Source organism: Hipposideros armiger, unplaced genomic scaffold (assembly GCF_001890085.2).
Source record: "Hipposideros armiger isolate ML-2016 unplaced genomic scaffold, ASM189008v1 scaffold_311, whole genome shotgun sequence".
NCBI classification, from domain to species: Eukaryota; Metazoa; Chordata; class Mammalia; order Chiroptera; family Hipposideridae; genus Hipposideros; species Hipposideros armiger.
The window spans coordinates 351,315-364,545 of record NW_017731661.1 but is presented as its reverse complement, the minus strand read 5'-3'; the positions used below and the strand labels follow the sequence as shown (position 1 = coordinate 364,545).

The following is a 13,231-nucleotide window of genomic DNA, read 5'->3' as shown; positions in this document are numbered from 1 at the left end:
CCCTGCAGGATAAGGTACTACCTCTTTTGCAAAGCAAATAAAGCTCTTATGATCTGCCCACAGGACCCAATCCCACGATTCGGGCCTCAGAGCCCACCTTCTCCCCTTTGAGGCCCACCCCACCCTGCCCCATGCTCCTCATGTCGCTGAGACCTGGAGCTACTTGTGGCTTCTCAAACACCCTGTGTGCTTTCAGCTTTTGAGTCTTCTGAGCATCTCATTCGCTTTTCCTGAAGTGCCTCTGCCTCCTCCCGGTGAGCTCCTATTCATTTCTCAAGGCCCAGCTTATAAATTCCTCTCCCTGATAACACCAAAGTTTGTCCGTTTCCTTGGTGCATTGCTGATCCTTGGAGACATCCCTGAATTACTTCTTTTCCCACTCTGCATATTCTCCTGGGCCCCTATCTCCAGACATGGGGCCCCCTGGAAGGGTTGGGGACCCCATCTGGGTCACCTCTGTCCCTCCAGAGCCAGGCAAGACACTCTTTACCCTTGGCTTAGTACACATTGCTGATGTGAAGATAAACAAAGGCTGTTTTCCAGGAATCAGGCAGCTTTTGGGAATAGCTGAGGATGTGGAAATGAAGAGACACTTCCAGTTTTCGTGCTTTTTTTTTTTTTTCTTTCCAGAAGCAGCGGCAGTAGAACAGCCTTGAGAAGGCCGGGAGGTCAGGAGTACAGCGGAGACCCTAATTGCCTTTCCAGGCCCTTTCACTTTTCCTTCTCCAGTTTAGTTGAGTTTTATGGCTCAGTGTCATGTTCTTCAAATTTATCCTTTGTTTTCCCTGGTTTGACTTCTTTAAGTTCATTGCCTTTTAGCTTGTTGAGTTCCTGCAGCCAACAGGAAACTCATAAATTGCTGTGTAACAAACACCAAATCAAACCAAGCAAAAAAAAAAAAAAGCCACCTAACGCCTTCCCCTACCACCGCCTCTTCCCAGAAGCCTTCCAGGCCTAGGACTGTGTTCTTATCTGATCTCCTGTCACACTGGAAGCTGGTATCACCCACTTGACTCTTGAATTTTTGGTGGTGTGCCTTGGTCTATAAATTGCTTCACTTGTACTGGTCTTGTCTTGCCAGCGAGCTTGCAAAAGGCAGGAATCACGCTGTACCGACCCTGCTTTTGAATTTCCCAGTAAGTTTAGGCTGAGGGTCCAGTCAAGTTAAAAAGGAGCAAAACAAGTACAACATTTTATTCATTGTTGATTTTGCTCATTTTAAACTTTTCAAACTATTTTGTGTTCATATTGTTAATAAGTTGTGATTAGGGCTATGAAGGCAGGAGTTAGATGCTAAGTTTAAAAATAACAAGAAATATCTACTTTGGAGAGGGTGGTCAGGGAAGGCTTCTTTGAGGAGGCCGTCTTCCTTTCTTTCCTCTCCCTTACATGGAACCGTGGGGAATGACACGTCGCAAGATTCCGTGTTGTTTTCTAAAGGAGAGCTTAGCGATGACTGCTACTGTTGGAAAAATAAGAAATAACGAATGATGCCATGCAGTGAGAAGAAAAATCAGCATGAGAAGATGATGCCAACACTGTTTCTGTTGTCAGTGTAGCATTTCACAAGCACAGTTGAGAAACTCTCCGCAGATCTTGTCACTGACTACCACCTGCGAGATGGGCAGGGTCCACGTGGTCATTTCCACTTGACCGATAAGGAAACGGAGCTTGGAGAGATTGCGAGACTGCTCAGAGTTCCCTCCCCAGGTGGATGCAGGACAAGTCTGGACTTCTCTGCTGCTGTCTTTGGGAGCAGGGACCTTCTCTGGGCCCCTGGCACTGGCTTTGAACCTGTGGTTCTCAGTGTTGGCTGCACGGTGCGGTCACCTGCGGATGTTTAAGAACTATTGACACCTGGGTTCCCGTCCCAGAGATTCTGGTCACCAGTCTGGCATGCAGCTTGGGCATCAGGATTTTTAAAAGCTCTCCAGGTGATTCCAATGATTAAAAAACATTGTCCAGAGCCTCAAGGAGCTGGCTGCCGTTCATGAGCATGCTCTGGACAGTCATCCGGTCAGGGACAGCCAAGATGATGAACCTGTCAGCAAATGCAGTGTCCTGTTCTCCGTAGAGATTTAGGTCACGAATAACGACGGCAACAATAATGGTGAATGCTCTGCTCCCAGACTGTTGCCCTCTGCACTAGCGTTTCTGCATGGTGGCTTCAGCTAGGAATTGACAAGTTCTTGTATGGTGGTGGCCCTCGAGAGCCGTATTTGATATTTGTATCTGTGAGACCAGGGACCTCAACCAGCTTGGGAGTGATGCTGGACTCGGTGGCAATTGAGGTGGCTCAGTCACTGAAGAAACTCAGGGCAAGGTTTTGTTTGGCCAAGCGTGGCTTTTGATGGGTCGGTCGTCCATATTTCTGCGAGGACAGAATGATCACTGTTTGATCTTAGAGCGATTCTGTGTTGCCCCACCCTTTGGGAAAGGATGAGTAACTGGTCAACCATAGCACTTCTTTTGATGGCTGATCTGTTCAAATTCCCCAGACCCTGAGCTGTTTTGATTGACTTCTTACAAGGAAGAAAATCCTGTTTCTAGACTCTCATGGCCTTATGGATTTGCGTGGGCCACCTTGACCACTGTCACCCCAGCAAATGATAGATAGACCTGTGTCTTTGGCCAAGGTTGTTCACCTCAAAGCCTAGGGCTCGTTTCCGTCTCCCCGAGACCCGGCCACTGGGAATCCCACTTTCTGGCTGGGCTTCCCACGTGTGGCCAGGCCTCACCCAAACCCCTCACGGTTGGATGCTGCAGGATCCGGAGGTGTATGTCAGCTGAGCCTTTGAAAAGAAGGCAGCCACTGCAAACGTCTCTTGTTTTGTCTCTAGCCCTGGAGCAGCTGCTGACAGAGCTGGAAGACTTCCTCAAGATTCTCGACCAGGAGAACCTGAGCAGCACAGCCGTGGTGAAGAAGAGTGGTCTGGCCGAGCTCCTCCGGCTTTACACCAAAAGCAGCAGTAAGTGTGGCCCGGGGGCCTTCCCACCCCCACACCTCGGCAACCATTGCTTGCGTTTCTCCCACCATAGATTAGCATTGCCTTTCCTCGAGCTTCAGCAGAATCGTACAGGATGTACTTTATGCCTGGAGATATGTCCATGCATATCTTCTGCTCAGGAGATTCACCCATGCTATCCGGTATGTCAGGAGTTTGTGCCTTGTATTGCTGAGTAGTATTCCATTCTGTGAATCTACCAGATCTGACTTGATGGGTGTTTGGGTTGTCCACACATTGGGGCTATCATGAATAAGGCTGCTCTGAACACTCTTGGACAAGTCTCCTTGTGGCTATATAGTGTCCTTTCTAGCATTCAGATATTTTTTTAAAGAAAGAAAAGCTTTCTTGTGAAGTCATAACAGTTTAGTTGAGTGTATTTTTATATCGGATGTTTGAGAATTGGAGGTGACGATTGGGGACAGTAAGCGACCATAAGGGGGCATCTTAATCCATCTGCCTCCCGGCAGGAGCAGCCTAAATCCATGCCAGGGAAGGGACGTGCACCTGCTCTGAACGTCACAGTCAGGAAATTCCCCCTTAGAGCCAACCTAAATCCACCAGGCTACGTTCCAAGGTTCCTTTTCCTTGTCTTTGTTCCCAGTGGAACTAGCTTCTAGTCTCTGCATAACAGATAAGTTGTAAAGCTGAAGCATGTTGCAGTATGCCCAGGAGCCTTCTCTTCTGGTGAAATAATCCAGGCGCCCGCAGCCTTTCATCGGAGGTGTTTTCCTTGAGCCCTTTGGTTGCCTGTCCTTGTTTGCCTGTCCGCTTCCCAGGCCTCCCCCTGGTTCCCAGGCTCCTCCTGGCTTTGTAGTGAGCGTCTGCCGGCCTGGCAGCGAGAGCAGGTCAGCAGCACATCAAAGGTGGGAATGGCAGATGGGAAATCCACATTACAAAGCAGGTAAGTTAGAGGGGGATGAATCATCCATGAAAGGATTCATCGGTGGGGTCCTTTACATTCCCCAGCACTTTGAGATGTGCTCTGACTCGAGAATATTCAGTGGTAAGGGACCTCTGTTGGGATTTTGAAAATACCTCTGGAACGGGGTCTGAACCATGGTTCTCAGTTCCAACCATTCTGTCAGCGCTCCCTGTATGGGGTCCCCCTTTTGGTTTAAAGTGCTATGTCGCTTGCCTGGGATGACGTTTGTTTCACCCCAGATCTTTGTATGTTCTGCTCTTATAAAGTCAGGTCTTCCCGCCCTTGGTCTCTGCAGCTTGCAGGGCTGCAGGAGGATGCTGAGAACCAGTCGGGGGGCTCTTCAGTGTGCATCCCCCCAGAATGCCACCCAGACTGCTAATAATAAATGTGCACATCCGTACCGAGGCCTGTGGCTGCCACTTATATTCTTACGGTTGACGTCCACTTATTAATAGCCACCATTGAGAACTTCCCTTCTAGTCCTCTTTGGACCCTCTTAGATGGCAGAGTGGTTACAACAGCCGCTAACATTTTCGTGCATTTACCATGTCTCAGCACTGTGCTTAATATATGAAATGACAGGATTATGTCATCAAATTCTTGTCCCAAGTCAGTGAGGGAGCTGTTATTGTCCCCTTTTACCCACAAGGGAACCGAGACTTGAAAAGTCACTTGCTCGAGGCACCTGGCTGTGAGTGACAGAACCAGGGCTTAGGTCTAGGCAGGTGTACCTAATCATTATGCTCTCCTCACCTCCCGACCTTTCAGGCTAATCTGTATCAGATTAATTGTTGTGCCACATAGGACAGAATTCAAAGCCCCCTGAAATGAAAGCATTTGTCTTCCTCTCGTAGCCTCCCAGGACTGCCTCACTGTGTATCTTCCAGAAAATTAGCCCAGCCCAGCAGAACTCACAGGTAGAGGCAGGCTGATCACTTTGAGATAGCCTGTGGTCTGTGCTGGCCGAGCTGTTGTTTTTCTCACACATTTGGGGCAGAGTGTGAGTGTGTGTGTGTTTACATGCCGAGAGCTGGCTCGACAGCTCTGGCCCCTGGATGATCAGGCCAGGAACCCACCGAACGGTCCCTGAGCAGGATTGATCGGCGCGAGGAAATGAGAAATGAAAGAATGGCATAGACACTAAAGTTGGGATTAGGAGGGTCACTGACTGCGGATGGCAGACAGGACAAATTTTATTAAAATGCATAGTGCTTATATAGGAAGCAAGTCCCTCTTTTACCAGGAATAAATCTTATCTAAGCATAGGGGTTCTGTAGGGGGTGTTTGGGGAAGGAAGAACCAATGTTCCTGACTTAGGGGTTTGGAGGTGAGATAATGTCTTGGCAACAAGTTACATGATCACATAGCATAGACTAATATTATATTTTAAGTTAAGTGAAACTTAAGGCAAATAGCAACAGTCAGCAAGTCCATGATGGAAAAGTCCCAAGAGTTCATAAGTCCGTAGACAGTGACATCTGAGGGTCTGGTGGTTGTGGCTTAGGCGCTTCTGCTTTTCCAGGGCACAGGAGATGAGCTGGGCGTTGTTGGGTTACTGATTTTAGCAGGTCCCTTTTTGCTGTTCAGCTAACAAGCAGTTTTGCAGTCTTTTTCTCAGCACACAGGACTTGGGGGTCTTTAGCCCCCTGCCATTCTCCACCTGCAGTCAACCCGGAGTCTCAGTACTCTGAGACGGCTCCCAACATCTACACTTTTCAAATGGAATTTTCCATTTGGACTTTCTCATCTTTTGTTTTATTACTGTAACACAAATCTTTGCTTTTTGTCTGGATGGTGAGGTCAAGGCATAGACTGAGGTCTTTTCATTGGGGACCTGCTGTTTGCTCCTGCCTTGAGCCCCCCAATGTCCTGCTCAGGGATTCTAGGAAAGTTTCAGGGGCTGCCCCTCTGATAGGAAGAGCTTCCAGTGTTCTATCCAATTGTAGCCGAGCGGGTCCATGTCCCTCCTCCCCACCTTCACCCAGTTCTCTGGACAGGACCACCCTCTGCAGACATGTCCGTTCCCCCAGGTATCACACACATGCTCAGGGCATGATGAGTGTCCCTTTCCAACCACACCTGTGGCTGTTATGTCCCACATACCTTTGTAACTTTCCCATTCAGTCTACCCCCCGGGCCCCCCAACACACCCCTCAGACAGTTGATTTTATGAAGGCAGAGACCATGTCTATTTTGTTCTCTGCTATCTCCCCAGTACATAGTACAGCACTGGTGCTCCGTGAACATCAGAAAATGAATGCGAGAGAGTTCTCCATCCTCAGGCTGCTGCCTCCCAGCCATGGCCAGCTCAGCAGCCCCCCTTTTTGAGGGCCAAGTTCACTGGGCTTTTCCCATGATTACAGATAAGGTCCTGAGAGCCTCTTACTGACCATCCTGGATGGTACTAGATTAGCAACGCCCTGAGGATAAAGACCTAATTAGGGCCTGCAGAGGGCCCAAGGCCGGAGACGCAGCCCTTGAGGGGGCCAGGGCGAGTGTTCTCTGTAACTTACCAATTGCCATTCTGGGGAGGAAGCACCGGCTCAGAATCCAACAGTTCAAACAATAACAATATCTTGCTTTTTACTTTTTGTATGAGAGTGTGGGCTTAGTGAACAGTATGAAAAAAAAGGATAAACATAAAATGAACATTAGACACTATTTACGTTCCTTAGATTCCTTTTTTGATCTTGATCAGGGTCATCTGAATGTTTTTGTGCAGCAGTGGCTTGCCTCTGTATTCCACTTTACATTTTTTTTACATTTATAATTGCTGCATGTGCACATTTTTATGTGTTGACAGCACACATACTTTTTCTGTTTCTGTTAGTCGGAAATGTGATCCTTGATATAACTGGAAGTCTTGGATCTCTCTGTAAACAGCAGGCATAGAGCTACTTTATTTTTCTCTGTTGGGGAGTGTCCTCTGATGGATGAACAGTATTGGTCAGCTAGTTCCCTATTAGCGGGCATTTAAGTTTTGTTCTTTTTTTTAGAAAAAGGAAACCTCATGCAATGTTGCAGTGAACATCCTCACATAAAGTTTTGTTTACATGCCAGAGTTTATCTTCAGGAGAAATTTCTGGCATTGGAAATGCTGGGTCAAAGAATATGAACCCTTGCAAGTTATATTATCCTACAACATCACTTCCAAAACGTTGTGTCAATTTACACACTCTTCAGTAATCTATTTACTGTTAAAGGTGACACGCTGTTAACATGTGTTGACATGGTTTATTTCACCATTTTCCTGTTATTAAGACATTGCATTATTTCCCATGTTTTAGGCTGTCATTCTTCATCTTTGTTAGTTATAAGGTTACCTTCCTTTTTGCTAATTTCCTAATATTTGAGGCTTTGTACTCATGAAAACTTAAGAGTTCGGTAGAAACAGGCACTATTTCATCATGATTATTTTTCATACTATTCGGGCCACAAAACCAAGGCCACGCAGGGTAGGTGTTTTGCCCAGAATCACACTGCTAATGGCAGAGCCTGGCCAGACCTGCATCTCCTATCTTCCCTGCAGAGCACTTTCCTCCCCTGCCATGCTCTAGAGAAGGTAGTGACCCAGCCCTCGGGGGTTCCATCGGTGGAAATGTGCAAGTTGTGGCTTCCTGTGTTTGGACCTCATAGCTCCTTCCCATGAACTGCTATTAACCCTGGGTATGGGGGTGACATTGCTGACTGGCCCTGGCAGGGCTGGGCACAGAGGTGGCAATCCCATGGGCCGATGGCGGGGGACAGATCCAGGTGTATCTTCGTCCTGCTCCTCTGAGTCCTTGGGACTCTGCTTTTGCAGGCCTGTTGGCTGGTGTCTGTGCGGTCTGTGGCAAGGAACTGACTGGCGCTGAGCTGCCTCCTTCGCCAGGGGTTTGAATTCGATCCCTTGGCTCGGTGATGTGGTCTCTAACCACTGGAATTTATCAGCCACAAGTTTCTAGGAAATGCAAATTAAGGGCCACAGAAGCAATGCAAGAGGTTTTCTAAGAGGAGAAACACTTGGATGAGCTTCCTCTGCAGGCTTCTGAAAAAAGGGTCCTTGGGGCATTAGAAACTTGATTGAGTAAGTGTTTAGGAGAAGAGCCTTTCTTGGCCCAGAACGACACTGGGAAAGTGACAGCCTGCTCAGACATTATTCTAAAGGGAAGGGAGGGCTGTGCTGCTGCAGGTGGCTGGCAGAGTTCCAGTTCCAGTTCCCAGCACACTCACTCCTCAAAACCCAGAGCTCATGATTTGGATGTCTCAGGCCCCCACAGCGGCACTCCACCTGGAGGCCTGGGAGCTAAACTCCCAGATCCTTTGCTGTGATTAGCCCATGCATGTAATTCAGATTAGGGTGGGAATGGCTGATAGGAAATGTTTTAGAATTTAAATGAGATGCCAGGAAACCCAGAGAAGTCTCTGCTTGGTGGAAGATGAGGCAGACGCTTGAGGTATGGGTGCCTTTGCAAGTAAGACTTCTGTTATCCTAACAGTAGACTAACAGTCAGCCACTTGGCTTTTTTTTTTGGGGGGGGAGGGAAGGGCGGGGGATATCTGTCAACTCTCTCTCTAATGGAATCAACTCAAAATGTTGTGTGCTTGTGCTGGAACCCAAGCAGATGACCATGTCTCTAGGGGACACCGTTTCTCTCTGAAGCCTTTACCCTTCATGGACTCACGCAAAGCTGTGTCTTCCATCCTCCCTCTGCAGATTCCGATGAGGAGTACATTTATATGAACAAAGTGATGGTCACCAAGCAACACAATGCTGAGTCCCAAGACAAAGGTACGAGACTGGGGCTGTTCATGGCGTGGCCAGCTCCCGGGTCGGGAGCAGATCTAAGCGTTGGTCCTGTCACACCCCTCCTTCCTCGCAGCTGGTACCACAGACAGGCCGGGTGGAGATAGTTTTGGAAGTCATATTTTGGTTGATGGTATTTTGGGTTGACGTATTTTGGGATGTTTCTTCGGGACACCTCCTTGCCTCTTAAAGGTCTCACGTCCTCTTCATGAATAAGGAATCTGTTCCTAAAATCTCTCAGTTTTTCCCAGCATCGTCCCAAGAATAGGAAGTCGTAATTCAGATGTTTCAAGAAAGCAGCTGTGGATGGTGCTGATCCCACGGTTTCAGCGTTGTCTTTTGATAGAAGTCTGGATTTTATGTGTGTGTAGGGGGGCGATGGGAGGAGGGAATGATAATGGCTGCAACCGCTTCGGTATTTAAAGGTTCTGTGCAAAGGTGCTCTCTTTGGCAGAACATTTTATCTTCCACTGGAAGGACATAGTGTATCTTCCGTGCTGTCTTACTCTTCTGCTCTGTTTTACCCTATACTTTTCTCTGAAAATCCTTAGGGGTGGGTCTGGCAGGACTCCAGGGAGGCCCAGAGATTTACAGAGCTGCCTGGTCTCGGAGGAGGGGGGGGTTAGAAGCCCATCACCCAACTCCCAAGCCTGTTTCTCAAATGCACAGGCTTAGAGAGAGGTGCAGGACACAGCACCCCAAGGCCCTCAGTTCTGTTAAAAGCTTGACTTCAAGATATCAGCCACCAAAGCCCCAAGGTCAGGTCTGCCTGAGTCTGTCTGTCCTGGAGCTGGCAAGGCCAGTGGCTGAAATGATCAGACACAGAAGAGCCTTTGGTGCCTCTTCTTAAAAGCTCACAGAGGGTTGCTGGCCAAGCCTTCCAGAGTGACTTTCCTGCCTCCTGCCACACCGCCAGGCCTGAGGCTCGGCAAGACCCATCCATATGGAAGTGGCCGCTGTGCCCAGAGTCGTTGGCCTTCCGGGTAAAGATTGTGGGATGGAAAGAGCAGTAATCACAGGGTCGGCGCTCAGAGTGGCTCAGTATAGCAACCGCAGGGCAGGTCCTCTGCTCGCCAAAACCCTGTGGCCAGGCCATTTTTGACATGGGGCGAGTGGAGGAGAGGGCGGGGAACCTGCCAGAAACTCAAACCAGTTCCTTCTGAGGAATCTGTGGCAGAGGCACCGCCATTGCACCCTATTCTTGGAGGAAAAACAACACTGGCCCCAGGGGACCGCCTGCCTGGGTAATTAACACCTGCTCAAATAGAACTCAGGGCACATGTGACCAGACATTCCTGGGTAATGAGACCCTGCTGTGAGGCTGGGCACCCCTCACCAAGCCTTCTCCTGCTTGCTGCCCACAGCGCCCGAGGAGCAGAGCCCACTGACCAACGGGGAGCCCAGCCAGCACTCCTCAGCCCCTCAGAAGAGCCTTCCGGATCTCCCACCCCCCAAGATCGTAAGTGTGGGTCCAAGACCCCTGATTTCTCTGACTTGGGCCTCATGAACCTCCAGCTGTTTTCCCAGGCATCAGTCCACCAAACATCTGGCATTTTCTGAGTGCCTACTGGGTGTCGAGCATGGAGCAAGTCACTGTGAGCGACAGAGCAAAAGCAGGCCTGTCTAGGTGACATCATTTGCTCAGGGCCGTGGTACCCGGGACGCTAAGGGTAAGGGGAATAGGAGATGAGGGAGATCATTTTTAGCAAGTGCCATCTTGTGTGCAAGGCTATGCCAGGTTTTTTACCCAATGCCACATGAGCGGGGCCGTGGGCAACTGTGGTCACCCACCCAGGCAGGCTACTGTGAACTTTTAGAATTATGAATCATATCACACTGCTCTTCCCATTTGAAATCCTCCAATAGCTCCCGCTGAACTTAGGAAAAAATATCCATGTTTCTTAACACGGCCCCAGGGCCTACCTACCAGTGTGGCCCAGCTGCATCTCCAGACTCCTGGCTCTTCGCTGGCCTCCCTGCTGTTCCTGGATTGTGCCATATGGTCCGTCCTGCCCCAGGGCCTTTGCACTTCCTGAGCCCTGGTTCTTCAGTGGCTGCTGCCTCCTCATCTCTTTGACGTTGTTAGACAGACTTGCTCTGACCTGCCTACATGAGGCATCCTACCTCCATCCCTACCCCAGTTACTGTCTGCGCCACTGTCCAGTTATCCCCTCCATGGCACTTGCCACCATTGAAATGGCCTTGTGTATTATTTGCCTCCCAGGCCAGATATGAACTCCCTAGGACAGGGACTGTCTCGCTCATTTAGTGTGTCATGCCCTGTATCTACACACAGTGACCCACACACGGAAGGAGGAAGGGAGGGAGGGAGGGAAAGAAGGATGGATGGAAGGATGGCAGGATGGGTGGAATTATGGCATCGTAGGTCTGGGTTCCGATCCCAGCTCTGCCAGGCATTAGCTCTTTGGCCCTGAGCTGGTTATTGAAGGTGTCTGGCTTTTGTTTCCTGGTGTTTAAATGAAAGGAATGTGGACATCTCTTTGGTAAGATGGTCTTCCTCCGTGGGCTAAGGCTGTGCGGGGCATCTACGTTAGCACTCAGTGAAGTAAGTAGTAGTGTTTATATTTTATGGGTGAGGAAACCAGAACCAGGCTTATAATGTCTGAATGTTGCACAGCCTTGCAGTGGCAGAGCCAGGACTTGAACCCAAGCGCTTTCGTCTATTGGATCTGGTTGGGGAGGCTTCCTGGAGAGGTTTGAGGTGCGGGCGGGGAAGGATTTTCATGGAGCAGCGGTTCTGGGGTCCGCAGCAGCAGGAAGGTGTGTGACTCCATGGACACTGAGCTCCCACCAAGCCATCCATCACTGGTTCCTGCTGAGGGGTCCCAACCCCAGGCCTGCCCCCATCATTCATGCCTTCCTGAGGGGCGGCAGAGTTCCTCAAGCTGCTGTCCTGTGGCCACATGGGTCGGGCAGTTCTGAAGTGTCTGGGACACCATCCCACTGCATGAGGCCCCTTGAGCTGGGTGACAACTGGCAGAGACTCCATCTCAGGCCAGGTGAGCGCCAGTGACTAACTGTCACACCCTGAGCTGCTCCTGCCCTTGTGCACACAAGTATGGTCCCCCTCACCGCCCATCTAGGGGTGCCTGCCCGATTTCTCGTTTTTCATGTGAAAAAACAGAGGTGCCATGAGTTAAAACAGTTAGCCAAGGTCCCTCTCCCAGGAGGTGACGGGGCCAGGAACTGAATGCAGGTCCTTGACTTCCAGGCCACCGTGCAGCCTCCCAGACTTACGCTGGTCTTTTCAGCAGAGTAAAGGCTCAGGTTGTGTTCCTTCCAGCTACAGGCTTCCCTCACTTTTTGCCCCAATATTTGGGGAAGACGCGTGTCCCTCTACTCCCACCCAACTGTGCTGGCTATAACCAGGTAGGAGACGCTGTGGTTTCAGGTGTGTCCCAGGTACGCTTGCTGGGTGGTGGGAGAGGAGAGATGGCTGCTCTGAGCCCGGGCAGGAATGTCCTTCTCCTGAATTCAGCATCTGATTCTGACCCAAGGCCTTTGTTTTTGTGTAACGGAAGTGTCACCACCGGCCCCTCCTGCAGCACCTGGTTGGAGGGGCAGTCATTCACCAGGTAGTCTTACAAGCGCCGAGGGCTGGGTGGTGCTGACTTGCTCTGAAAATCTGTGCTTTCCAAACGTGGTGGGCTGAGAGGCCCGGGGTCTGGGACCGAGCTGTAGTTATAAAGGAGTCAGGTCACATGAGTCCCAGCAGCCCCTGGGATTCTGGCGCTGGCTTTTACTCCTCCTTTGCCAATCTCCTGTGGCATGGGTACAAAGGCCCCCACAGCTCTGGGGTATGAGTTGCAGGGACTGCAAGCGAGGAAGGCAGGGCCAGTGGCCTTCCCTAGAGCAGATTCCCTGTGTTGTCTGTGACTGGGGACCGCTCGGGGCCAGGAGAGGCTCTTGGCATTGGAGAGAAACCTGGTGCTGGAATTACAGAAAATACCACCACCCAAGAATAACACAGTCCAGGGTGGCCTCCAGACCTGTGGACAAACTCCAGGCCCTGGGGAGTCTACAGTCTTCCCTCCTTGTGGAATGTCCCTGCTGAGAGGGACAAGGGGTGCTGATTGCAGCGCCCTTTTCTAGGTCCCTCCTAGTTCTGTCCTGGGCACCCACCCCACACCCCAGGGAATTCGGATGTGGAGTGAGGCCAGGGGACGACTGGCGTAATATGGGGTTTCTCCCCCTCCCTTCCTGCCCACACACGCGTGCACACACACACGTCTGCTCTCCCGCAGGCCTCCTCTCTGGTCAAGTCTGGCTCAGGCATCATAGCGTTTAGTCTGAGGCCCCCAGAGGAGTGGCGTCAGGGTGGAGTGGGGAACAGCTATGTCTTCTGCCTCTCAGGGAGGACGATCAGAGCAGCAGCAGCAGTTTGAGGGGGGGGGAGGGAGTGATGGTGGCAGTCTGAGCTTGGAGTGACCGTGTGACTTCTCTTCTTGAGATGGAGAAAACCGTGCCCCTCCCCGACCTGACCCCAGCTTCAGG

At 50.4% G+C, this 13,231-nt stretch overlaps 1 protein-coding gene across 1 annotated transcript in view; it reads left to right on the top strand.

The window, feature by feature from the left end:
- Positions 1 to 413: 413 nt before the first annotated feature.
- Positions 414 to 13,231, top strand: part of AFAP1L2 (actin filament associated protein 1 like 2) — a 38,935-nt gene continuing 26,117 nt past the window's right edge. The window contains exons 1-5 of the mRNA XM_019660090.1: positions 414 to 431; positions 1,082 to 1,136; positions 2,841 to 2,969; positions 8,627 to 8,701; positions 10,081 to 10,175. Coding sequence (XP_019515635.1) covers positions 414 to 431; positions 1,082 to 1,136; positions 2,841 to 2,969; positions 8,627 to 8,701; positions 10,081 to 10,175 — 372 coding nt within the window. The remainder of the gene's footprint in view (positions 432 to 1,081; positions 1,137 to 2,840; positions 2,970 to 8,626; positions 8,702 to 10,080; positions 10,176 to 13,231) is intronic.